Source organism: Dinoponera quadriceps, unplaced genomic scaffold, assembly GCF_001313825.1.
Source record: "Dinoponera quadriceps isolate SergipeBrazil2010 unplaced genomic scaffold, ASM131382v1 scaffold119, whole genome shotgun sequence".
NCBI classification, from domain to species: domain Eukaryota; kingdom Metazoa; phylum Arthropoda; class Insecta; order Hymenoptera; family Formicidae; genus Dinoponera; species Dinoponera quadriceps.
The window spans coordinates 123,782-150,274 of record NW_014554226.1 but is presented as its reverse complement, the minus strand read 5'-3'; the positions used below and the strand labels follow the sequence as shown (position 1 = coordinate 150,274).

Genomic DNA, 26,493 nt, shown 5'->3' with positions numbered 1-26,493 from the left:
AGATATCAATCGTCGGAAACCTGACTTGTCAAATTTTTTTATTGAAGATTTCAACGAACGCAACCAAGTATGTGCGATACATCACTCGTCTACAAAATTCAAGATCTCCCTGAAACACCCGATAATTATTTCCGCTCCTTTGTGAACCATCGGACATGTTATCTCCTGTAGAATGTCGGAACTTTCTGCGCTGTAACAGCAGCTCATTTTCTTACATTGCGCGTGTATTGTACAATTTTGTTATCGTATTTCGACATTCTTTTTCCGGTTGACTTTTCAACATTGCTTCCTGGTCATCGATAGGTAGGCCTTTATCAGACAGATTATATTCTTCCTACTTGGTCATTTACGCGTCATTATCTTACAACCGAATATTATAGTTTCCATAGTTATCGTTTATCCGCAAAGTATACTCTGCATTCTAAGAGTATTTCGCGTCGACCGTCGCGCCGACGATATGTAAATGCGCTCGTCTGCACTGCTAGGGATGCGCAGAGAGTGTATCTTGTTTGCTCACGATACTAGATGTCTATGACGTCGCTCATTTTACCGCACGCGAGAACTTCGAATTCGATACACCGTCAGTTGATTCCGGCTTTTATCACGAGCCAGAATTTAATTTGCTCCGAAAGAAAAATAATCACAAATCGTATCGCGAGTATTAATAATTGCTATCTTATTGTATAAGCGTTATCGTTGGATTACTTTCGAGAAACATGACCCGATCAAATTGAGACAGCAGTGCTCGCGATCCCATTGACGAAATGATCCTTCGAATTTTGCGCATCGCTATGCAACGCGGTGTATCATACTCGCGTAACGATCGTCAGTCGCGTTCACGAGAGACTCGTCTTCCCCTTGCCGATCCTTCCAGTGGACTCGTTTACTTCGCCTCGTCTTTTTTCACTTCTTCTCTCCTTTCTTCTCCCCCCTCCCGGACGCTCTTTCGGCGTCCTTCTCTGTATTTCGCGACAATGAGACACGCACGTACACATGTTCCACCGGCGGTATGTCGGAGCTATTTCCACCGGAGCCAACCACGTGCTCAGCGGCTGGTGACGACGACCACGCCGTAGGCGTCCGAGGACGGCCGACTTAGAAACGTATGCTGCTGTATGCGAAACGCGACGACCGCGATTGACGGACGCTAATCCCCGCGATTGTTTCCTCTCAGTGGCGTCATTAGTTCGGATAAGGAGTAGTCGGTTGCGAAACCGCGTGAACGAGGCAATCGGGAAGCTTCGCCGAGCATCGCAATTGTATTTTCCAAGCCTTATGCAAATTAATACAACCTGCGATATGACCTGCGTCATAATAAATTATAAGATTGTCTCTTGCACGATCGATATCATTATCAATATTGTGTTTCTCTTACGTCATCTCTCTCGCGACACTCGTATAAAATTCTCACGTTATGAATAACGATAGAGAATAATCCTTTTTTTTTTTTTTTAATCGATAACTGGGCGCTACCAGACGACGCACGTTTCGCCGCGAACGGGAAATCCGTCGCGTCGAATATCGTCGAGCTCGCTGAAACGCGACTCGAGTATTTTCTTTTTAAGCACTTTCGTTTAGATGATCCGATGAGCGGACACATTGCTGCTTTCGCATTCGACTCGCGAGCGAGCTGACACTGCGCGCATCGTCGTCTAGGTGTGTTGCGATGCGGAATCTAGGAGGGAACGTGCCTTAATATGAAAATGACATATCAGAGAGTTGGGTTACGCGCCGGAATAGACGTCCGTTGCATATATGGTTCGATTATCACGGAACGTTCCGGCGCGTCATCGTTGGAACGCTCCTCGAGTGTCTCTAGGGCGCATCCATGGGATTCTTAGATCGCGCCGAAAGATCAAGAATAGAATTGTCGGTCGTGTGAAATTTTACGTAGGTTGTTACGAGCGTAAATTCGCATCGACCAATTACATAATCTGCGAGATCTTTTGTGCGCGCGTTCGTTCCACTCACAGGAATCCTTTATGCGACGATTAAACATTGTTGCATAACGTATGGATAACGGCCGAGTCAATTTATCGTTTCGCGAACAACCGCAAAAGAAAAAAAACACCGAGTTGGCAAGTATGTGGTAGTACAACGATAATTATGGCACAGATGGCCCGAGGATTATCTACTTATCGCCTTGCATAAATGTCAAGGGTCTCGTGAAGATTTGGCCGAAATTCGCCTGCAAGAATTTAACGCGTCTATTTTTCGTCATTTTTGTCGCAAATCCGGCATGATGCCCGTTTTTCATTCGCGGCGAACTTTCGCCTTCTGCTTCGGACTTCTCTTTCCTCTGATTGCCGCGGTTTTGAAACAACTGATACCAGAGTATGATCCCGGCGCGCTCAGGAACGCGCTTGTGAAATACGCAACACAGGCGCCGAGTGCATTCGGCGGTGTAGTCACGGATAAAACGCGACTGGATCTCGGCCAATAAACCCACGGCTTGGCCTTCGTTCTCACTTATCAGGCAACGTGCTTCGCTCTGCTCTCGACGATTATTTGTCAATGATTCGGATTTCGGCGTGATCAAACTCGTCTGGTACTTGCGCACTCATATCCTGATTACTGTGTCTGCTATCGCGGCCGGATTTTCCGCTCAATAAGATCTTACGAAACGTCCGCTCGAATCTCATTGACTTCTCGGGGAGTTTCCTCACGCCATATCGCACTGTTTGTTGAACGATGACGATATTAATTCAACATGCTCTTCTCGTCGCGCCCCGTAAACGTTGTCTCGTCGTAAATTAACGTTAACGGAATTTTTATTATAGTTATAAGTTTCATCACACCGAGATATTTAATGTCAGTGTGTTTTTAAAGTAACGAAAATTGGGAAACGTGTTTTTCACGAACACTCTACGAAATCATAGTCTTCACGAAATAGTCTTTCGTCATCACAAAGTAGAGTAAGTCAAGTATCATCGTGCGATTTTCGAGAGGATCGGATGAGAAGGAGGGAGATGATGGATTTGAATATGTTTGAAATAAGACGTATTCTGAACTCACTTTTATCGATAAAAGTGAATATGGTACGGCTGTAAAGGAAGGATTGGTTGCTTCGAATGAACATGTCAGTTGACCAAAGTCGCTTCGGCAATGTCGTGTTAATAAGTTCGAACGTTGTGTGGGCGATGAAATTTATTCCTAGAAAATACTCGCCCTAATTGAATCGTGTCGAGCGTCTAACGTCTCTCGCCGAGTCTCCTATCTTATTTTTTATCCTCTGTTTGCTCTTTATTCGCTCTCTCTCCCTCTCTTTAACGCCGACGACGATTCAGAAGCGCGTTGGTGCTAATCTGAACGTGATAAGGAAAGCACGAGCGTTCGATCATTCGCGAGACGGAGTTTTGTAACATCGATCGAGCGGCAAAAAAGAAGCAGTCGTTTGTTCTGTGACGTAATCGCTTTGAATTGCTAACGTAATACAAAGAAGCAATCTGAGCGCCGTACAGTACGGAAATAGTCATCTGCCAGTGTTACTAGATATTAATAACACTAGACGATCGCTGGGAATTGAAATGCTGATAATAGTATTACTGAGAGTACAGATCATCTTGTTGTGAATACATCGAATTTTTTCTTCGAATTGTCAAATATTTAAAAAATTCGCGATTTGTACGCTTTATTAAATGTTAAAATTCCAAATCGATTCGCGGAGGACATTCCGGATAAAGAGGATGGCTACGTACGAATAATCATCGGGGAAAATTGATCGACCGAACGATCTCTCAGAAAGTTAATTCTCCTCTCATAATCGCGACGTAGAAGGCCGAGGAAGCTGTCATTGGCGAAACTGCGCAAAGTTCGCGTTAGAACCGTGTATGCTCAGGTGACTCATGTGCTGGACTGTCAAACTATAGAAAATGTCGTCGCGATGCGGTCCCTTTGAAACGAGAAGCGATTCGTTACGCCTCGCTGGTGCGTCGACGCTTCGTCGTAGTCATCGATTATTCTTATCGCTCGATCACATTTAGATCGCGGACATTTTAATTGATAACACAGTTAATTTTCGATTTATTGAAATATATCGATCAACTGGCTCATCCGGAAAATTTAAATAGCGAATATGCATTGCTCGTATGACATTCACTGTCTAAATGTTGTGACTTTTACTACTCATTTAAAATTAATCTTTTTCTTAAACAAAATCTCAAGGGTCGTACTGCAGACGCGCAAGTTTGATTATTATTAGTTTTATATCTCGTACAAATAGATGGGATCATTGCACGCGAGACTTGTAAATCAGACGTGTATCGTCATTTCGTATTCAATCACAATATTCCATCATCCCTAACGCGACTTCAAACTCGTGGAAAAGTACTCGAGACTAGCGATATATCCCTTGTGTATGAAAGCCCTTGTTCTCCTATCGCGTAAACTTTCCATGACACTTGAATATACGCGCAAACATTTCGACACATATTATATTTACAATCTCTTCGGGCAATTGCTGACAAGTGTCTAAAAGAAAAAGAAAGGAAAGAATTTTGCGACACGTATTTCTGCGACGACCGATTCTTTTCTTCCCATCGATGCCTCCTCTTGACATAGATTATTAGCAGACTCCTGCGGATTCCGTCTATTTATAGCATTGACTCGACGGACGACGCATCACTTTGTCCCTTGTATACCGCCCAAGTCCAGACGAATTCCTGATAATTGTCGTCGATGAATGCGGCCAGGCGTTACGCGACGCTGTTACGTACACGACCGATTATCAATGACTCACCCTCTCGTGAGATTGTTCCCATTGACGCGACGAATTTCATAAAGCCTCCTATAGATTACCTTTCGCAGCGAGGAACACGTGTCTACCTCTTATTCCTGTAGCACCCCGAGTGACGGGGTCTCATCGGGGTCTACGATGCTTTCGTTGATAGCTCGCGGTTCAATCAATCTCCGCATCTCTCACCTCGGCATTGGTCCCACCATTCGTCCTTCGGTTATTTGCGTGAAAATTTGGCAGAGCACCTGCCGATACGTTCTCTCAGTAGTACTTGGGGAATACGATTATCCTCAATTCGAATTTCTCGCCAAGCGGATCTAAGTTCACCTGCAAATGTAATTTTAACTCGACATGAAATTGTGTTCAACCATTACTACGACCTTCCTCGAAATTCCCTTTCTGCAAGAATTTCGGGCGTATATTACGTCACTCTCTTTTTTCTTTTTCAGGCTTCTTTGGAAGACGTCACTTTGTGACTTTTATGTTGTTCCTCGGCATGGCGAACGCTTACGTTATGAGGACCAACATGTCCGTGGCTATCGTCGCGATGGTCAATCATACGGCGTGCATCGACAAACACGAGGAGGTGACGAACGAATGCTCAGAATATGTCGTGAACGAAACCGCGACTGTGAAAGGCGTGAGTACTAGAGGAGAAATTCTCACTCCGAGTGCGAACCGTGCGAGGAAGTTAGAGAATCTTGTCGTAACAGAGCAGCGACGGCGAGTTCTCGTGGTGCAGCAAGGAACAAGGCTACCTGCTCAGCGCGTTCTTCTACGGCTATGTGATCACGCAGATACCCTTCGGTATACTCGCGAAGCGCTACGGCTCCAAGTACTTCCTCGGAGTCGGCATGCTGATCAACTCGCTGTTCGGCCTGCTAGTGCCGGTATCCGCGAATTTTGGATACTTCTGGCTGATAGCCGTGCGCTTCATTCAGGGCTTAGGAGAGGTAAGTGACATCACGGATTTCCTATATTACTTTAGTAACACAGATATAGTCTGATTGAGAGCGAGAGAGCAGACCGGGAATGTGTGATGTTTCGGGATCGGTTATCTATTATCCGAATATATACGTGCGAACAAGTGAGTTTCGTTCGTAAGTATCAAATTGACATTGGAAGGAAGCTGATAAGGTATATACATATTTAGACTTTGGATTTCCGCGCGCTTCCTGCCGTACGAGAAGATTAATGAAAACAAGAGAGTCTCCGCGCGTTTAGATTAATCGATAAGTTTAAGATAGTTGATAGAGAGCGTGTATAGAGTTAGTCTTAATATTAAAGGATTACTGATCCGTTGTGTGTGAACGCTTTTTGATTGTATGGGTGTATTTCCCTCCCCCTAGGAATGGATTATCCCTATTGCAGGGTCCTATTGTGCCTTGCACGCACGCAATGTTGGCCAAGTGGATACCGCCCAACGAACGCAGTAGGATGGGTGCCTTCGTCTATGCCGGTAAGCTCGTGCTCAATGCGATCTTTTCTCCCTTTTTATAGTAGCATCTGTGTCGCGTGTGTGTCGAGTCGAGAGCGTTTGAGAGTCCTCCTCTTCTGGATCGTTTCACGATGCATCGAGTCACACCGTTGTGCGCTTCTTGCTGCGACCGTGGATTTGGACCGTGGATTTGGACCTTTTTGAATTTATCGAGTTACCTTCTGTTCTGTTAATCACTCTCACTAGGTTTTTGTTTCGTTGGTAAAGAGAGAAGAGACAAAGCAAGAGAATGAAAAAGCCCGACTGCGATCATTAATTCAGTACCTTTGTTTTCTTTTTTCCCCTTCTCTCTCGTCGCGTCTATAGGTGCGCAATTCGGCACGATAATCTCCATGCCGTTGAGTGGGGTACTGTCCGAATACGGATTCGCAGGCGGTTGGCCGTCGATCTTCTACGTGTTTGGAACTGTCGGCACCTTGTGGTGCATATTCTTCCTCATGTTCGTTCACGAGGACCCTGAGAAGGATCCGCACATTGCAGAGGACGAGAAAAAGTACATCGTGAGCGCTCTGTGGGGTAGCGCCGGCNCCCCCCCCCAATTAAGAGGGACCGCTAGTCTCTGTGTACCATTGATTGAACCAAACTGGCTTTCCAGTCTCCACCGGTCCCGTGGAAGTCAATTGTAACTTCGCTGCCATTCTGGGCTATCTTGATAGCGCATATGGGTCACAATTACGGATACGAAACCTTGATGACCGAACTTCCGACGTACATGAAGCAGATTCTTCACTTTGATATCAAATCGGTGAGTATAATATACCGTCCAAGGATGATTTCTCGTGTATTATCTTGGTATCATCTCTTTCTTCATGCGTTTCTCTCAGAACGGCTCAGTTTCGGCGCTCCCGTACTTAGCCATGTGGATCTTCTCTATGGTGATATCTCACATCGCCGACTGGATGATTTCGTCGGGAAAATTCAATCATACCAGTACTCGCAAGATCGTCAACAGCATCGGCCAGTATTCACCGGCCGTGGCATTGGTAGCCGCCTCGTACACTGGTTGCAGTCGTTGGTTGACAGTAACCCTTTTGACGGTCGGAGTTGGTCTGAACGGCGGTATATATTCCGGTTTTAAAGTCAATCATCTCGATATCTCGCCAAGGTTCGCCGGCGTTTTAATGTCCTTCACCAATTGTCTGGCTAATCTTGCTGGTCTACTCGCGCCCATCACAGCTGGATATATCATCACGGGAACGGTAACTTTTCTACTTCGTAATAAAACAAAATCCTTCCTCGATTAATTGAAAAAGCACTTTAGTTAATAATAGCGAACGACGAAATTTACGTGACCTGTCGTCATTGTTTTCAGCCGACGCAAGCGAAATGGAGGACCGTATTCATGATCTGTGCTGGCGTTTATATCATGTGCGCGACATTCTACGCGATCTTCAGCTCTGGCCAGAGACAGAAGTGGGACAATCCAAATAAGGACGACGAGAAGAGCGATAAAAGGGAGGTGGAGAGTGTTACTGTTATGAACGAGACTCAACATTGACAACACGTTTTACCGATAAGATCAGTGATGATACGAGGAGATTGACACTGATGACGCGACGATCAAGTCCGCCTGGCCATTTCTGCCTGTATACATTCATTCCCTCCATGTTATTTAGCTGTTGGAACGAACGAACGAGCTACAATTAAGGCGTTCAAAGATTAATCTCGGAATTTCTTTTTTTTTTCTTTTTTTAACGCGGAGGTGCAAAATTTTCACGATAATCGTAGTTCACTTATAAGTCTTCATACTTTTGTATTTGATTGCAAAAGTTACATACCAATTGCTGTAGTGTTATAGCGTGTATGTCTCGTATTAGGGACTTTGTGTGTGTGTGTGTGTGTGTGTGTGTGTGTGTGTGTGTGTGTGTGTGTGTGTGTGTGTGACGAGAGAGAAAAAGCGGGAGAATGCGAACATCGGGAAACGAGCGAAAGAAAAAGAAAGGCAAATATATTGCCGTGTCCTAAAAGGATGTATACTCAAAACCGAGCTACCGGTTAAGAAAAAGAAAAAAGCTTTGATTTTCATGCGTCATTTCTTACTTTTATAATTTATATCGGATATATATAAAATAATTTCAGATATTATGCAGAAGTAGGAAATCTAGCTTTAAAAGCTGGTGTATTAGAAGAACAATGTGACAGAGATAAACATTTTTCTCGAAGCAGGAAATGAAAAATCATTGTAAAACAGATTTCTGAACTTGCCGGAAATGTTATCATGACAAACGAGAGTCAACGTATATATGGTTTCAAAGAGAGATCGAAAGTGACGTTTCAACGTTCTCACCTACGTTGTTTTTCGATTTTCGGGGATCCGTACAGTTTCCAGATCAAGTCTTTCTGAAATGTTATACCAACCTCGAGAGAAAGAGACTCTTGTGGTATTATATGTGCATAAAATTTGCCTTCGACGGAACATACACTCCGATAAATGCAAAATCTAATTTGGACAATGAGCACACTGTCAGTTGATTCGACCGAAACGTGTACCAATACTTCCACGCTAACAATGCATCGGTCATTGTACCGTGTGTTTGTGAAACGAAATATATATATACATGTATATATAGTCGCAAAGATTTATACACGGTAGATAAAGGGCATTATCTGTCGTAGTGCTTTTCCGTTGCTTATCTTCAAGTTAGATTTCGTGTTTGACAAACTTGGCAGCAGTATTAGAATTAAAGATCCTCCATCCTTGTTTGTTACGTCACTTTTTATTATAACTACTGCCATTTTGTATTGTGTGACACGGAGCAGGAGAGATGAGCGTGGAAAAACATGTGTTCCTCGTTCTCGTCTCGAGAGACTTTTACCGGATCCAGACGCCGCGCCAACAGCACAGTGTACAATACAACAATGGTATTTATACATATTGTAGATATTTGCGCGTAGCTCCCCGTTAAGTTATAGGATATTAGGTGAACCGTAGTTATTTATATACAGCGTTTACGAAGGATATATTGTTATGTCAGTCGTACGGAAATTAAAAAATCGTGTCAGATTTAGATGAAAGGATTTCGATTTTACCTGCACAGTAGAGAATGCATTTTGTTCTTTTTTCGTAAATCGATGAATAATCTCTTTCTTAAGTAACACAACTCTCCGACGACAATTGTGATTTTTCCTCTTGTAGACTTTCGGATATCGAGGCTACATACATTTATACTTATATATTCGTAATTAATGTCATCGTTGATCCTATCGTCTGATGAAATACATAATCACGCGGAACGAATTCGAGTTTTTTCAAACTGTCGAGAATAAGTTTCCAAGAAACTCAATACTTCCTTTCTTGCTACGTATTCTCACAATGATACGCATTGTATCTAGGATGTATTCAGCATGACTCTTTGTTACGTTCTGCACGAGTTCCGAATGAAAAAGATGTAACCACGAGATCTTTTCGCGTAATTCATAAGACGAATCTTATAGCGATCGGCAAGCCGGAAAGTTGCATAAAGCTGAAACAAGTTATTGCAAGATATTTTTCCGAAAACTATTCTGTTTGCGTTAGTTGATTTATTTAGCGGTGGTTCTGTATAGAAAAACTTCGGAGATTATTTGAGATAGCAGGATGACGTTACTTGCGAGTTGGAACGTAAAATCGTATGCACAACTGTTTCGTGGTCATGTAAAAGTGCCTTCGACCATTAGCGTTTTCGTGTTTTCCTTTTATATATATATATATATATATATATATATATATAGAGCATATTATAAGATTGATTTTCACGTTACTCCGACAGAAAGAATACCAAAGTATTTGCAGACTTGTTACTTCAAACTCGGGACATTTGTCCCGAGTATAAACACATAATATAAACACATTGAGAAATATGTTGCTTTGTTAAAAATTGCCGATGTTGGAAAAAGTATCGTGGCTCTCGTACATCATGTAACGCGAATAATAAATAATAACTATGAACCGACATTCGGAGAACAAAATTCGTCGAAAGAGAAGATGATGAGACAGTTACCCAATGATAGATGATAAAGTAGCTAATTCAATGCAATATTTCGCAACCCATATTTTTATACAAATATTTATGAACATGTACATACCACACATATAATCCATTTGCAATGTTACAACGTTATAAACATATTTTTATTGTTGGGACTTTACATGTGATAGTAGAACTGCGGATAAATAAAACATAAGGTACAAACTATTAACTTATTAGATAATTCGATATTTCCTTTATTTAATTCCCAAAGGAGAGATTGATTCTCAATGTAATCGTGATTCTCCATTTGTAATCTGATATTTCGCACGTATCACAAACATAAATAACTTGAAATATCTTAGCAATAAATAATAGCATTATAAACTTGATATACTTGAAAAGTAAAGACGTCAAAGAGCTTTCTGAACAACCATTCTGTTATTTTTGCGGAAGTTACAGTCCGCTGAATTTTGTGTTTCAATATAAGGGAATATTGCGGCTGACCATCCGTCGTGTTCTACTACTTGAAAAACACTTCTTTTTTAGACAGCTGACCCTGCTGTTGAGTTGTACCACGACCTCAATTTTTCAGTAAAGCGACGTTTGTTTTTGTGCTGGATTGTTTGCTGGATGGAAAAATATCAATCAACGCAGTATTTCCACCCAGGAAGCAATTTAGTACAAAAACAAGCACAGTGCGCCATCGAGACTCCTCTTAAACTTATCTTCAGATGCTTCGTAGCCAATGAAATGAGCCGTAGAGCATCTGAACTGATCCGACTGTAATTGCGTTCCGATGTTCTTAGCATTTTCTTTTTGCACCACTTTATGCTAAATCCGATAAAGTAATTCTGTACAACTTTTCCTATCTCTGAATTTTGCAGTGTGGATTTTTTAACAAAATAACACATATTGTGTACACGATAACACAACATGAAGATTTTTCATATTACGTCCTATTTTTACGGACGTAACATTTATTAATTTGCTTAACGATATATCAACATGATATATTACAAACACGTTATTTTCGCATCGTACACCAGCTTTACAAAAGTATTTAAATATAGCTGATTCTCTACACTCGATCTATTTGTACAGTTTACACATTTTTGTTACAAGCTACATTTGTATATGCAGGAACTTTTGTACAAAACAGCACGTTGGACTACTGTAAAACGAAAAATGTGAATCACTAAAGTAACAATGTGTGTGTTAGTGAAAACATACATCGGAAAGAAATATCCTCTGTAATTTCTATACAAAGCTTTGGTTTAATTGCTTTTCTCATAAGTATAATTGTTTTTCGTTTAGAATAGTAAATCAACTTTCATACATATGTACACAAATACATGTACAGAGTGCCTTAGAAGTACCGTATTCCAATTATGAGGGAAAAAGATTCGACGATGATGCATCGATTTGAAGTAATGAAAAAATTGAATTGCGATAAAGCCAACAACAATTTTCTCATGATAAAATTTACTCCCAAACGTCCGGCGTTACAAATCAAATACTTGCTCCATAATCTATTGAACTTTTATCGAGAAAAACAATGTATATAGTATTATATATATCATAAAAAAAAAAAATAATGATTCTCTCCAAGACACTCTGTATATGCATAAAATCGTATGTTCGCGAAGTTAAGTAATCAGCATATATGTACATCTTTAAAAAAAACGTTTCTCATATCATTTTCTACATCTATTTACTATCTATTTTACATTTCTTATCTCGATCCGTATCAAAAGTTTCCGTGCCACAATTACTATAAGAGGCGAAATCAGAATATACGATCACGCTCGATGATTAACTCACGGAGAGTTACGGTACATCATATCAGTCTTTTCGTAACTTAACGTTAAGATTCGTAACTAAAGTATTACCGTTAGTGCATTGCGAAATGAAATCCTGACTAGTACGCGAAAGAAACGTATCAGAAATGAGATTGAATTCTCGACGCGCGATCGGAATCGCGTCGTTACTTGTAGTATTGTACGTCGTCCAACATATTATCCGATGATGACAAGGTCAGACTGCGTTCCTCGTACATACCTTTGGCATAACTGATCTGTCGCGATACCTAGAAAGGATCAATTATGCTGATGTTTTCATAAGGAGAGCACGTACAAATATACTCACGCGTTTCGCCACCTCTTCATTGTCGCATCGCACCTTGGGCCGTCTCAACAATTCGTGTCCGTCCGAATTCACCGTGGCAGCAATATCGGATCTGTCGTGTAGAGATATCATCTCTATGTAATACAACGTCACGCTGTTACTTTCCATTTTTTGCATCGGTTTACAGCACAAAAGATTCGCCAGGCTGACTTCCGTCACCACCGCCTTCGTGCCGCCGGAGATGACGCGTACCCTCTCGTTCGACACGAGCACTCTGAGATTTTCCGTGCCGCTGCGCAAACACTCGTACGCTACGAAGAGTTCGGAGTAGTCGCGATCGTTGATGCTGTACAGAAACTCCTGGCCTTCGGCCTGTTGGCGATTGTACGGTGGTAACAATCCAGTGGAACCGCTGACGACACGCGGCGGTCGGTCGCGTTTTGGTATAGCGCGATGAGAACTGTGCGGGGAATCGCATTAATCGCTTAGAAAAGTCGAATTAATATTTTCGCAGAAAATTACCTCCCTTACCTCCTGCTAGTTTCTCGTACAGCACTGGCCGTCTCTGTTGCCAGATCTAAAACGCCAACTACGGGTTTCGTTATCGTACCTACTACACCTTTTCCGAAGCCGGCGAAGAAGCCCTAGAAATTTCAGACATATTTGATTCGTATAATATCGAATGAGTCTGTAACGTCGCATACCGGGAAACCTTCGTTAGCCGCTCCGTCGTAGGTCTGTTTAAATATACTGGTGACACCACCCAGTAGACCAAAGCCGAAACCCTTTAGGCCAGCCACCAAGTGATCGCTGCTGCCGGTGGTGTTGGCCCGAATCCTCTGCCTGGCCTCTTCGTGCCTCTCGTCCATGATCACCCTTCCCAATCCGTCCGACAGAGATTCCGTTACCTTCGCCGCCGAGTTGGAAATGCCGTGGGTGACGTTCTTCACCAAAGTTTTCACGCTGCCTTCGTAGATGAGCCCGGAAACGCCTTCCGTCACGTCATTCATGAATCCGAGAGGATTCCCCAGAAAATCCACGGAACCCAGAATAACCGCAGCTTGGCACATCAACTCCTGCAACACCGCGTGAGATCGTACGCGTCTAACAAGTACTACTGCATTGTCTAACGTACATCTTTGTAATGCTTCACGATAGAATGCATCAAGAATTGGCTGCTCTCAAAAGGATGCTCCTTGGTAAATGGCTTCAACTCGATAGTGGCGTTCTCAAAATTGATCAAGGTCAGGCCCAATTTCCTCTTCACAGCCTGCAAATGTTGCGGCAACTTGGTCGTGGTGAGTACGCTAAGTTTTACCTGAAACGCGTGTGAATGAGATATAGCACTGCGATACAACCGACGGGAAAGTTCGCACCTGATTAGGAACGAGTTCCAGCGCGCCAAAGTAATATCTCTTGGCGTGTGCGGCTGACACCTCGGAGATAAATCTCTGCGCCTTAAAGTCGTTCTCGTCGACCGGCACTTCCAATTCCGACTTGCCGATCCCAAGGAACGCCGCCAGTTTCAAGATAAACTTCTCCTCCAAGTGCACGCACAGAGGCTTGACGCTGACTATAACATGCTTGTATATCTCGGCGTTCTGATTCTTCGATCGCAGCTTTTCCGCCGCGATATGCAAAGCGGGCCGTATCTCGTCTTCCGTACGGGACGGTCGGCTGACGAACAAGACCGACGTGCATTGCGCCTCGAACAGCTGATTGTCAATTTGCACATCGGCAACGCTCAGATCTAGCGTGGTGTTCAACGGACTCCGCACGAGATTCAGGGAGATCTCGGCTAGACGCGCGAACAACAACTCCTCCACTGGTCTCTGCGACACGATGGACAATCCGAGGCCGGCCGGCAGATCCAATTTGAGATTTAATTCACGGGAATCCAGCCTCTTCACGTCGGCGTCGATCTGCGTGGGCCGATGACTCACGGCAATGTGCCACCAGTCGCGTTCCTCGAGTAGGGCGAACATCTTATTCTGAAATCAAGTTAATTTCATTATTGATCTCCTTTCACATTTCTTCGAATTTCTAATGGAACCAACCCTTTCCTTAATGTCGAGAGCTTGCAGGACTCGAGTCGGGCCGTCTGTGGTCACTCTGATCGTCAAGAATCCAGAACCTGGCCGTAATTTTTGTCTACCCACTCGTTGCTCGATCGGCGGTGGATTGCCAGATGTTTCAGGGCCCAGTACAGCTTCGCTCCCTAAAATGCAGGTAAATCCATTTCAGCAATGTAAGCACGCACAACGAGACTGCAAGGAAGCTGAGATTCGACAAATTTTGCAAACGCATTACACGTCAGAGAATGACGCTGTAATACAACGATGTCAATCAAGGATTCGATTAATTATAGACAAAGATGTATCTCTCTGTATCGCGGTCAGATATTCTCAGGAGATATGCGAAAAGCGATTGCAAAGAAAAAAAGAGAGAAAAAAAACGGCAAAACAAGCGGAGATATTAGCACGTGTTACTTATGGATACGCTCTTATAAATGAAATCGCCGATTTTAGTGTGTACTCTGAAACTATACGTACACATTTGCCAACGGGCAACACTGCCGCCTGCAACATTCATGATCAATTTAGATCTCTCTGGATAAAAGTAACGAGCAAGAACTAACAGAAGAAAAGTAGAAAAATCTCAACAGAAGTAAGACTTGTACAGATAATCGGCAAATAAGTGAAACGTTATGGTCTGTAAAATATCACACACACACACACACACACACACGTCGTGTGAGACAAAATATCTGGAAATTATTCGCGCGTCTGTCACCCCGACGTCGTTAAATGTACACTCATCTCGCAATATTCTACATTTCGCGTTTACAGGCGTTATTAAATCGCGTTTGAAAGGACGATTAAAAAGAATCGAGTTACACGCGTAGCTCGCAAATAATCTATCTAAGGCAACATAAGATAATAGAGAGTGTCAACGATGAACAGGCGTGACGAAAAGAAATTCACAACGTTCGCGATAAACCTTATTTATACAAGCGAATCAGCGTTTCACAAGTGCGACCAAGTGAAAGCAAAGTTCCAACCTTCGTATAGTCCCATAAAGCCGTCTTTCGATTGAACGCACATATTCTTGTGCACACAACAGAGTCGGCCGTCGTCGGTGAATCGCCAGGTTTGCGTCGATCTTCGTCTGGGATCCGGCTTCCTCAGCGCGAGTGCGCAATACGTGAACGGTTGCGGAGCGGTACCCGCTATGTCCAAAACGTATATCGTGTTTATATCCCTGGAATGTTTGTCCCTCGGCGGGCTGGAACCTGTACATACATCACGTTGCGTTAGAATTCAGTGTGAGACAGGTCTCTCCCTTCTCGGCATTATCTCTCGTCGGTTTGTTATTGGCATCGCGACAATACCTTCGTGTTGCAGCTGCCCATCGCCGGTCATTCTCCAAAGTTGCGACCTAGCGCCGTATTGTTTCCTACGCAAGGCGACCCAGCCACCCGGGCCAGCTTCCAAAACCAATCTCTGGGTCTCCATGTCGAGCGGATCCAGATCGTTCTCACCTGTCCCAAGATCGTTATCAGTCTTGAAGGTACCTGTCGCAATAACGAGGAATGTTACAACTTCCTATCTCACCGTATCTACTATCTTTACCTGTAAAAGCAATGTAAATAAAGTTCTCGTAAGTCAGACCCCTGCTCTCTCCGAGTACGTTCAAATTGTAAGAAGCTGTCGCACCGCCCGGTGCAGTCAGTATTAAACCGGCAGTTTGTATGGGCTCGTCCAGGGCATACGGTACCGACGAATGTGGTCTCACAGTCCATTGCAGACTATCGGGAACTTTAATCTGCAGATTTTCATCGCGATAAGATGAAATTGGACGAGAGTAAGCGAAAAGAAACGCGTTATTACAAGCTATGAATATACCTGATTCACGATTAAAGGAACCGCCGAGAAATTGTCCACTCTTATAGGCGGCGGCATCGTGTCAGCGTCGGTGAACACGATGAAATACGTGGTCTCTTGCAACACCACATCCACTCGCAGAAAATGCATCTTCCCCGTTACATCCCTGACGTTGATAGTCAGGGAATAATTGTTGTCCAATTTGATACCGCCCGACCACATGCAATCCCGAACGTCGGTAATCCTGACGCAAAGCAACAGGTCTTTGTCCAGCCGTGGCCAATGGAACGGCATGTGGCAGTCGGGCATAATCGTGATATACGTCGCCTGGGCATCCGGGTGAGACTGAAAGTGCACACGATTGAAGCCGCTGCTTCGTTCAGATATCGTTTCGACTTACCACGGTCGTTGTGAAACATTTCTGGGCCAGCTGTAAGGTATAAGATGACTTATTGTGAAATTGGTATCTTGGTGAAAGCGTGACGACTGTGGTAGCCCCGTACCTTCCTCTTGCCCCGCGAATGGCCACGCTAATCAAATAGACTATATCGGGTCTCCCGTCGCGCAGACTGATTCTTAGACGTTGAACCTGCACAATAGTTAATTAGATGTGATTGATACAACACAGTTGAAATAGAGTTTATCTTCATTCCTTATTCTCTCGAAATACAGACGAAATGTGTGATGATTGCAAGGAAAGGCTCGAGATGTACTCACGTGGATACCGGGCTGTAAATAAAAGTGTTGAGACCACTGCGGTATTCCGTGGGGATGCACCTCGATGCCGACTCTCACCGACACGGTTCTGCTGGCCTCCTCGTCACTGAACGAAAACAGCAACGGCGCAATCATTCTCGCTTTCTCGTGCTCCTCGAATTGTCCCGCTGCCTCGATGCCAACCCCTTCTTGTCTGAACACCAATGGTAGACCGGTCTTGTTTATGATCCAGTAAGGTGCGGTGACGTTAATTTGAACGGCCGAACCCTTCTCGACGGTCACAGCCGCTTGCAAATGGAGTATCCTGCTAGCGGAATCCAGTAGTTTGAGACGGGCGGTAAAGGAACAACTGTTTGGCGGTAATATTATCTGAAAAGTTGACAAACATTATTAAATCGGACAAAGTGAGTGTACGGATAGAACGCGACAAATACCGTTCCAGATCCTGGATAACCGTCCAGCTGAATGTTAATCTCCAATTGCTCTTCCAGGTTGGAACAGTGCAGATCCGCGCTGCAACCCGGCGAGATTCTACCGCCTTCTGCATTCGCCTCGTACGTCAACTCGTATGGCAACAGATTCGTCATCGTTATGGGAGCCATCACCGTAATTGTATGCCCTGGCAGTACTTGCGTACCGTCGACAGGATAATTGTTTCGTCTTACCGCCACGCACATTCTAAAAAGGGAGAAGGTATAACGTTTAACGTTCGTCAGCCAGTCTCGACCGTCGTGTCGCACCTGAATACGTTGTTTTGATTGGTTCGACATGTGATATGGTTTTCCATCACTTCCATCGGTTTCTTGACTACCGTCCAGTTTACCGATTCCGTGCAATATTGGAACTGGGAGTTCGGAATGAGCGGTTTGAAGCACATCTGCACCCCGATATGCGACAGAGGCAAGGACATGACCGATCGCGCAGGCAGTTGCATCTTCCCAATGTTGGCCGATGTCAGTATCAAGTCTGAAAGGAAATGGATCAATCTCGTCGGCTACGAGAGAGAGAGAGGAAAACCTACATCCGAATTGATTCAACGATGTCTCCATCTTAATCTCAATGGCGTGGGACAACTTGTTGGCCACTTGAAGAGCTGATCTAACGGTGACCAATTTCCTGGCGGATCCCTCCAGCTCCACAGCAAACACGAGTCTAGCTTTCGACGAGAGCATCTGGAATACCGAATACGGTCAATCGAATTCAATCGTGATACGATACGGCATGCCTTACTTCAAATTCGGCAATGTCGGCGTTCGCGTGCCGAAAGTATATGCCGACACGATCGACGGTTACAGGTTCGACCGGTTTCCATCCCTCGACCTGCACCACGATCTGGTGTCTTCTGACGGTGTGCGTCTCGTGGTGCCTCAGCTTCCCCCTTCCTTCGAACGTGAACGACGTGGTATCTCCCGGCATCACCTCCATCCACGTATCGTCCTTACGCACGGAGCTCTTCGTTTGATTTCTCCCGGTGTCCATCGCATCGCCCGCGGTTGCGATGAACGTTTTGAACCAGAGCCTGCAGCCGGTGTCGTTCTTCAGGGCGAAAGGTACGAAGGGGGAACGGCGCCGATGCAACTTGGCCGGGCCGTCGGACAGATAATAATCCTGCGTCCAGTTGTGCTTGACCAGCTGCACGAGCTCGACCAAGGTCAGAGTGACGTTGAGATCGACGGAATCCTGGGAATCGATGGCCACGTACAGCCTGTCGATCGCCTGCTCCCACTGAATGCTCGCGCGCCAGGGCTCGATGAACGGCTCCCAGCCGCTGAGCACTCGATTGTAGTAATCGACGCCGAAGGTGGCCGACAGCACGCCGGGCTGGCGATTCACCTGGCGCAGGCTGAAGTCCGTCAGCGTGATCTCCAGCAGCGGCACGTCCGCGTCCCGACAGTCGTCTATGACGCAGATTCGCACGCAGGACGCTTGGAGCTCGAGCGCGCGGAAGAGGTTGGTCGCGGCTTCGGAACTCGGCTCGGCGTTTTGCGTCAGCCACAGGGCAGCGTCGTCCAGCTGGCCGTCGCAGCGGTCCAGCGCGGTTCTGCAATCGACCTCGGTGAAGCCGAGAGTGGTGAGCTTCGACACCCGGCTGTCGGCGCTCGACCTCCGTTTAGCCCAGGAGGTCTGCTTGGGGACGGAGCTCAGCATCCTGGAGAACATGGTCACGTCGTGGTAGCTCAGTCTGACGCAGAGCGGCTGCAGCTGGACCTCCAGGCACTCGTCCCGCGTGAGGTCGAGACTCGCCCCGACCGGGTCGATGATCGAGAGAGCGGTCTCGTTCTCCATGCCGAGGACGCAGGAGAAGAGCTCGCACTGCGAGAGGTTGCAGGAGAGCGGCTTCTCGCCCTCCTGGGGCGTGGAGCGATACGACAGGACGGCGGTGGTCTTGAGTATGACGGCGTTGGTGTCGAGGACCGAGGTGTCCTCGACGATCACCAGTTCCGAGCCCGTGATGTTGATCTTGAGCACGATCGGCAGGCCGGGTTCCTGCGAGACGACCGTCCGCGCGGGTTCCGGTGAATCGAGCAGCAGGAAGTCTCGCACGGCCTCCCACCAGTCGAGGATCGCGGTCAGCCGCATGCTGTGCAGCAGTACGGTGGTCGCCGCGTAGGCCTCGCGCTTCCGATGGTGCACCTCGGCCTGGACGCGGCCCTCCGCGCAGGGGGTCCTCAGCGGCTGCAGGATGCGCGTGAAGACGTTGCACCGCCGGTCCGCCGGCTCGTTCTGGAAACGCGTGTCCGTCACCAGTATCTCCTGCGAGACCAAGTCGATGTCCTGCGAGCCGTCGCTCAGCGAGTCCAGCGTCAGTCTCGACTTGATGAAGTTGACGCAGGCCAGCGCGGCGATGTTGTGGCTGGGGTGGAGCCTCACCGTCACGTTCACCAGCTCGAGGGTCACGCAGGATCTGGTCCACGTCTCGCCGGAATTCTCCTCCTCGAGCGGGGCCTGCCGAGCGAGGAGGCGCAGGTCGTCCAGGCTCTCGCCGATGTTGTGAGAGAGGAGGCCGCGGATCAGCATGTACTGCGCGGGGTCCAAGGCGCAGTCCATGGTCGAGAGTACGCCGTGCACGCTCAGGTCGGGTATCGCGCGGCTGACGTGGGTGTCCAGGTTCCGCTCGACGCGCAGCCTCAGCTGGCACTTGTCCGTCAGCAAGGAGGAGCCCATCTTCTCGATGAGGAAACCGCCGACCCTGACGGCGTCCGCCGCGTCGTCGCACTCGAGCCGTCGCGTCGCGTACACGTCCATGTTGACCAGCTCGAGCAGCATCACCTCGAGCACGCAGTCCGACGAGGTGTCGAAGCGATTGCGCGCGGTGAGCTCGCCCAGGTCGAGCAGGACGAGCTCGTCGGAGCGGGAGCTCACCGGCAGGAGGATGAGGGGCGCGCCGGCCCGCAGCTCCAGGGAGAGCCGCGTGCGGTTCGCGCCGGGCCGCATCACGCCCCCCCACAGCTGGGAGAAGCGGCCGAAGAAGATGTGCAGCTCGGCGACGAATCGCTGCGTGTGCACGTAGTGCACCGCCGACATCTCCAGCTTGAGCCGCGCGTCTTCGGCGCAGCTCGAGTAGTGAAAGTTGAGCGCCTTACGGCCGGCCGTGAGGAAGCGCTCGCGGTAGCGGCGGCCGTGCGGCGTCAGGTCCAGCAGCGACATCGAGCCCAGCTGGCCGTGGACCGAGGTCTCGCCGTTCGCGCCCAGCACGTACATGCTGGCGTTCGAGACGTTCGCCTTCGCTATCTCCCGCTCCCCCGTCAGCAGCACCAGCGTCAGCGACCTCACCTCGATCTCGGTCTCGGAGCGCAGCAGGCCGTCCGGCCTGCTGGCGGGCGCGGCGCGACGCGCGGCCGCCTCGCTGCACGCGACCCCGAGGAAGTCGAACACCACCATCCACGAGTCCACGCTCACCACCAGGTCCAGGCAGTTGAAGTCCACCGTGACGATTCTCCGCCGGTCCTTCTCGGCGACGCTCACCAGCACGAGGTTCTCCTCGCTGGCGGCCGCGCCCGGCGGCGGCGTGTCCGGCGTGTCGGCCGGCCGCCAGTGCGCCGGGACCGCGCCGTAGAGCGCGTCGGCCTCCAGCCGGTCCGGCAGGCTGCCGTTCCTCGCGTAGCGTCGCGCGCACGCGAGGTCCGGGCACGACCTGGAGACGCCGGTGGGCAGCCTGGCGCGCGCCGGCGCCGACGACCGCATCATGAAGCGATGCCGCGAGCCCACCGGGCACAGGAGGTCCTCCATGAGGAGGGAGCGTAGCGCGACCTGCACCTCCGTCGACTCGTCCAGCTTCTCGTACCTCACGACGAAGTCGCGCATCGACAGCTCGACCAGCGGCTGCTGCCGCTTCAGCTCGACGCTCAGGATCGGCAGCTCGAACGAGACCCTGACGGAGAGGTCCTTCTCGGGGGAGCGGCTCGAGGCGAGAGGAAGGTCCGAGGGGCCGAGGAGGGCCGAGGCGCTCAATCGGTCGATGGTGTCGAGCGACTGCTCGTACTGGCCGCGCGACAGCGACACCTTCAGCGGCGTTATCACCGCCCCGTGCACCTGCACGATCCGCCCTTCCTTCTCCACCAGTATCTTCAGCATCGTGTCGTGCAGTATCGGCTCGGCCGACTCCCCGCACCGGTACATCTCCTCGACCCTCATCGGCGAGCTGTTCCGAGCGAGCTGGCCCGCGGACACCTCGACGGAATAGAGATTCATGTCGCGCACCTCCAGCGTCACCTTCGTCGTCCCGGGCTCGGGCTCGTGCCGCAGCGACATCGTGCCCAGGTGAGCGACGAACACCTGCCGGCTGTGGGAGGAGCGCGGTATCACCAGCACCGGGCTCTCCAGCAGCACGTCGAGCCGCAGCGAGGCGACCACCGCCTCCAGGTCGCTTTTCCGCGGCGTCCAGTCCTCGGCCGCGTTCACCAGGCCGATCGCCATGTCGGTCGCGGCGGCGCTGATCTGCCGCGCCAAGTTCCTCAGGTACTGCTTGAACTCGTCGGCGCAGGAGCGCAGCTCGGAGATTAGGTGCGGCGCGTGCGTGTACCAGACGCTGGCCACGCGTATCGTCAGCTCCACCACCACGGTGGTCTCCGCCGGCTGCCTGCGGCTGGCGACGAATCGGAAGGCCTCCGGCTGCTCGGACGAGTGCTCCAGCGGATGATGCGGCGGATCCGCCAGCGGATCCCTGCCGACGCTCAGTATCCGCTGATGCGTCTTGCCGGTCGGCGTCTGGTCGAATATCTGCACCCCGCCGAGGGAGCCCGAGATCGAGGTGTCGGCGGCGAGCGTCGCCTGTATGCGCGCGTCCGACATCGTCGCCGTGGCGATCTTCTGGCCCACCAGGCTGTCGCCTTGCATCACCGCGCGCAGCAGCAGCACGTTCAGCCGATGAAAGTCGAAGGTGATCTCGGTCCGCCTGGTCCCGAGCGCGCTCTGACTCCCCTCTGACTGCGAGTCGCGCCTCTCGACGCGCGCCGACCGCAACGGCAGGATCCGCCGGAAGAAGCCCATCAGCTCCACTATCGTCTCCTGATTGGCCGTGATGTCGAGATTGTTGAACTGTATGTTCGCCATTCGCAGACTCTCCGCGGGATCGTCCACCAGTGTCAGTTCGACGACGATCAGCGCCTCCGAGTCGAATTTCTCGACGAGCGAATTGCGCGCCAAGCTGGACAGGGCGTCGGTGAGGGCGACGGGCGAGGTCAGCCGGGGCGACTCGGCCGATTCCGCCGGCGACACCGGCGACGTCGGCTCCGAGTCTCTCAGGCTGCCGGAAACGCTGTCCATGCCGACGTGCTTGTGACTGGCCATCAGCAGTTCGAAGTCCGGGCCCAGCACCTGAATCGCATCGACCAGAAGCAGTCCGTGGACGGAGAGGGAGACGCTCAGGTCCGCCATTCTCTTGCTGAGGGCCGCGCGCACGCCGGACACCTGCAGCTCCGCCACGCTGCGACCTCGCGACTGCAGCTCGAAGGTCATCTGATCGATGATGAACTGCACCATCACCGCGTGGCTCAACGAACGCGGGTCCTCCTTCCGCGGGCTCTCGGGCTCCGCGCTCACCGCGCCGCTTTCCGCCGGAGAACCGGAGAAATTCGACAGCAGGTTGTATATGAGTCGCATCGCGCCCACCTTGTACTCGTTCACGTGGACCACCAGCCTCGGCAGGTTACCGGACACCGTGACCGACGGGAAGTTCGGGTCCGAGGTGACGAAGACCCGTCGCTCGATTTGCAACGATATGTTGAAGCGCTCCAGCAGGTGCAGCGTGGACATGCCTCTGGTGCGAACGTACTTCCAATTGTCCTTCGCCCGTACCACCAGGATCTGCAGGTCCACCAGGTCGATGGAGTACTGGTCGTACAGTTTCTTGTGCAATTCCGTCTCGGACAGGCCTTGGAAGTCGTGCAGCGAGCCGTTCTCCTGACTGCCGGGCGGAGTCGAGCACGGCGTCTCGAATCTCTCCTCCCTCTCCTCGTCGTCGTCGTCGTCGGTCGACTCGTCGGTTCTCAGCGTCGCCTGATTCGTCAGATTCGCGTCGTTCGACAGGTGCAACTTGCCCAGGTCGACTATCACTATGGCCGCGTTGCTGTCGACGAAGCTCTCCACCAAAAGGATCTGCGGCGCGGAAATCTTGAACCGCAGATCCCACGAGGAGCGATACACAAAGTCACCGTCCAGGATCTGCTCCCAGTTCTTCATCAGCTGCTTCCGCGTGCGGCGCTTCATCGCCTGCAGCCGCTGATTCGACGACGACCGGAGCGGTTTGCACATAAACTCTATCAGCCAGTGTATCACGGTGGGATTGTACACAACGTCCAGCGACTTGGAGTACACGTGCAGCAAGTGGTCCGTGTTGACGTGCAACGGTTTCTTCTCGTATGTCAGCTCGAACAGATGCAGCGGCGACGTCTGTTGTTGTTTCTTCGGCCTCTCCTTGCGCGCGCGCATCGCGACGCTGGACGCGACCTGCGGCTGCACCAGGATGGGAAACATGGAATTTTCCGTGAGAAAATCGTGAAGATACAACGCGCCCAGACTGATCGAGAATCTGTGCGATCCGAACCTGGGCCGTGACTCGTAACTCAAATTCACCTTCTCGAACTTGAGTTCTATCACGGTCCTCGTGCCGTTCCGCTCGGTGCACAACGATATCGCACCTTGCACCAGAGCGAAATTGAATTGTCCGAACACCGTGTCGCGACGCAGCAGAGTGTCGTCGTCCACCGTGTCCGCCAGCACGTCGAGAAGCTCGCCGTCGAAGGTGGTGGTCGACGTGGCGTTCTGCGTGTTGCTGTGAGGCGTCTTCGAGTACCAGCCCCACCATTGCGGGAACCACTGTTCGAGCATACCGCGCCCTTGCGGCACGCTCTCGTTCGGCTGCTCCTGCGACGCTGCGGGTCTTGTCTTGCGCATCGCCACTTCCCTCAATATTCTCAGCTCGTCGAAACTCCGCTCGCACTCGACCTTCTCCTTCAGCCTTTTCGTTTCCGCCGGCAGGCTCGAGGTGGGCGTACCTGCGGCGAGAGAAATTCTCCGGAATTTGTCGCGAATTTTTCTCACCGGAATGCGGTGTGTCTCATCCGTCTCTCACCTAACAATTTCGCGTACGCTTGAACGTAAAGAACATTCTCTTCGGCTTTGAGTAGCACGACTTTCCACGACGGTCTCGGCTTGAGCGTCTCTCTGCCGAGGTGACACCGAGCCGCGTACCTCCACCATTCCGTGCAATCCTCCCTCACGGACACTTTGGGTCTGCACCGCCGCTGTTGCTTGCGACGATCTATCCGCTCGAGTTCCTTCACACACTTTACCATCTCTTCGTATTGAACCTGTGATCGCGACAGTGATACGTTACTCCGCGCGTGTATCGATCGTGTGACCGCGACTACACACCACTTACGTCTGTTACGGACAACGGCACTTCGTCCAGAAGTAAATCCACCACCATACGCGGCTTATTGATGGATCTCAACGGACGTTCGGTTCGGTCTCTTTTAACGTGCGCTCTCGCGTTCACCGGTGATAAAATGTGTGTTTTCGTGCCGTTTCTCAATTTGCTCATGGCGATCTGAAAATCCGATCCATTAATGTCAATGCACAGAGAGTGGTCAACTCTCCACAGCTTACAGCTAAATCGCCGAGATTGAGACCGCTAAAGAGTTGGTCCTTCTTCACATGGTTCCAATAAATCGCAAGACTGTCGAGTTCCATTAATTTAAAAGAGGCGTCCGTTAGGTTCCAAGATGTGGAACCAGGTATCCAACTGGCGTCGCAACTTTGAGCAGTGAGCGCTCCGATTGTAATACCAAGCGCGATACCGTTATCTGTGTAAAAGGCAAGTTTGTTTGTTTTTTTAATTCGATAATGTCAATCACACGCAAATCGATATTTTTCACGTCATAGAGAGATGCTTACCACCGGGTAGTGTAACACCATCTTCATACCTAATGTGAACATCCTTGATGTTCAACTGTAAATTTTCAATGATATTTGTCATCAGAGACGTGCCATAGTTGACCCACGAACTGTAACTTGTGGCGTAATAACCAGGATCATGGTCTACGTCAGCTCTCCATCTTGCTTCCAAAGCGTCTAATCGACTGAGCTTGTACTCCAGTATCGCTTGTTCCTCCGCCTCACTGTCATACTATAGGAGAATGTATTCTCAAATTTATCGTGTAAACATCTTACAAATGTAAGACATCCTCAATGCGCAATTTTTATCAACAAGTACCCATCAAAGTTGCAGACTTTTTGTAGTAAATTTTTCAACAAGATTCTTTACCTCATCCAGATTAATCGGACCCGCTACCAGATAAAGCTGCTCCATACCTATCACCCATGACGCAGTCCTTATTTGTCTAACTGGTACTTGCAGTCTAATTTTACCGATAAATCCAGCCTTGATCTCTACTGGTAGTCCAATATGACGTAGAGCTTCTCGTCTCAAGGGCAGATTCTCTAATTCGACTTCCCCTGTTGTTAAAATACGATGTCCTTTTTGAAAAATATCAACTTATTGCGAGAGAACAAGAGAAATCAAGAAATTTCCTCAAGTGACACCAACATGTCCACAGAGTGAGTCAGTTTGTTCGGATTCTAAGATTCTAAGTGGCCGAAACTCTTGCGCCGCATACATCTTACAAGATACACGTGACAAATTGCAAAATTCTGCAAGTTTAAATGCGTAGCAGAACATAACCTCCTCACCTGATAACAGAGCTATGCTCAGCTGATCCGTATTCAGATTTTCCACATACTTGCCGAGATAATTGTTCAGCACCCAAGCTACAAGTCCCTCCAACATTTTAGCTGATCAAACGGAATCTCTATGACTAATTAATCGGAAATGCCCTGTATAAATAGGACGAGTGAATTTGTAGGTTATGTCTCTTTATATTTCGTTCGAATTCTCGAAATCTGTAAAATAACAGCGTGTGAGATAACGCGTATCCATACGTTGTATACAACTCTCACAGAATTGGCACCTTTTATATCTTGACTATCGTTGCATCTCTCATTAAACGTTGGTAATGTACCGTTAACATCGAAATCCATTTTAGATAACGGTTTCTCAATTGACAACCACTGTCGAAGTAAGTA

General features: G+C 48.7%; 2 protein-coding genes across 4 annotated transcripts in view; one reads left to right on the top strand and one right to left on the bottom strand.

Annotated features, from left to right (window-relative positions):
• Positions 1 to 10,408, top strand: part of LOC106743217 (putative inorganic phosphate cotransporter) — a 23,744-nt gene extending 13,336 nt beyond the window's left edge. For both annotated transcript variants that reach the window (XM_014616885.1, XM_014616973.1), the window contains exons 2-8: positions 5,185 to 5,375; positions 5,449 to 5,688; positions 6,107 to 6,194; positions 6,540 to 6,784; positions 6,829 to 6,978; positions 7,058 to 7,432; positions 7,546 to 10,408. In XM_014616885.1, the coding sequence (XP_014472371.1) occupies positions 5,185 to 5,375; positions 5,449 to 5,688; positions 6,107 to 6,194; positions 6,540 to 6,784; positions 6,829 to 6,978; positions 7,058 to 7,432; positions 7,546 to 7,731 (1,475 nt within the window). In that variant the 3' untranslated portion in view covers positions 7,732 to 10,408. The remainder of the gene's footprint in view (positions 1 to 5,184; positions 5,376 to 5,448; positions 5,689 to 6,106; positions 6,195 to 6,539; positions 6,785 to 6,828; positions 6,979 to 7,057; positions 7,433 to 7,545) is intronic.
• LOC106743106 (vacuolar protein sorting-associated protein 13D) lies at positions 9,906 to 26,493 on the bottom strand. 2 transcript variants are annotated; one of them, XM_014616678.1, is made up of 25 exons: positions 26,379 to 26,493; positions 26,101 to 26,310; positions 25,676 to 25,866; positions 25,306 to 25,537; positions 25,018 to 25,214; positions 24,791 to 24,958; positions 24,482 to 24,719; positions 18,139 to 24,404; positions 17,930 to 18,080; positions 17,649 to 17,874; positions 17,343 to 17,586; positions 16,909 to 17,277; positions 16,592 to 16,780; positions 16,213 to 16,536; positions 15,940 to 16,132; positions 15,699 to 15,881; positions 15,369 to 15,599; positions 14,860 to 14,886; positions 14,365 to 14,525; positions 13,684 to 14,298; positions 13,443 to 13,625; positions 13,012 to 13,383; positions 12,839 to 12,951; positions 12,329 to 12,767; positions 9,906 to 12,269 (listed from the first exon to the last, which is right to left on the bottom strand). In XM_014616678.1, the coding sequence occupies exons 2-25, from the start codon at positions 26,195 to 26,197 to the stop codon at positions 12,168 to 12,170; spliced, it is 11,511 nt and encodes a 3,836-aa protein (XP_014472164.1). In that variant the 5' UTR covers positions 26,198 to 26,310; positions 26,379 to 26,493; the 3' UTR covers positions 9,906 to 12,167. The 2 variants fall into 2 exon arrangements, with proteins under 2 accessions (XP_014472164.1, XP_014472245.1); XM_014616759.1 differs by lacking the exon at positions 14,860 to 14,886.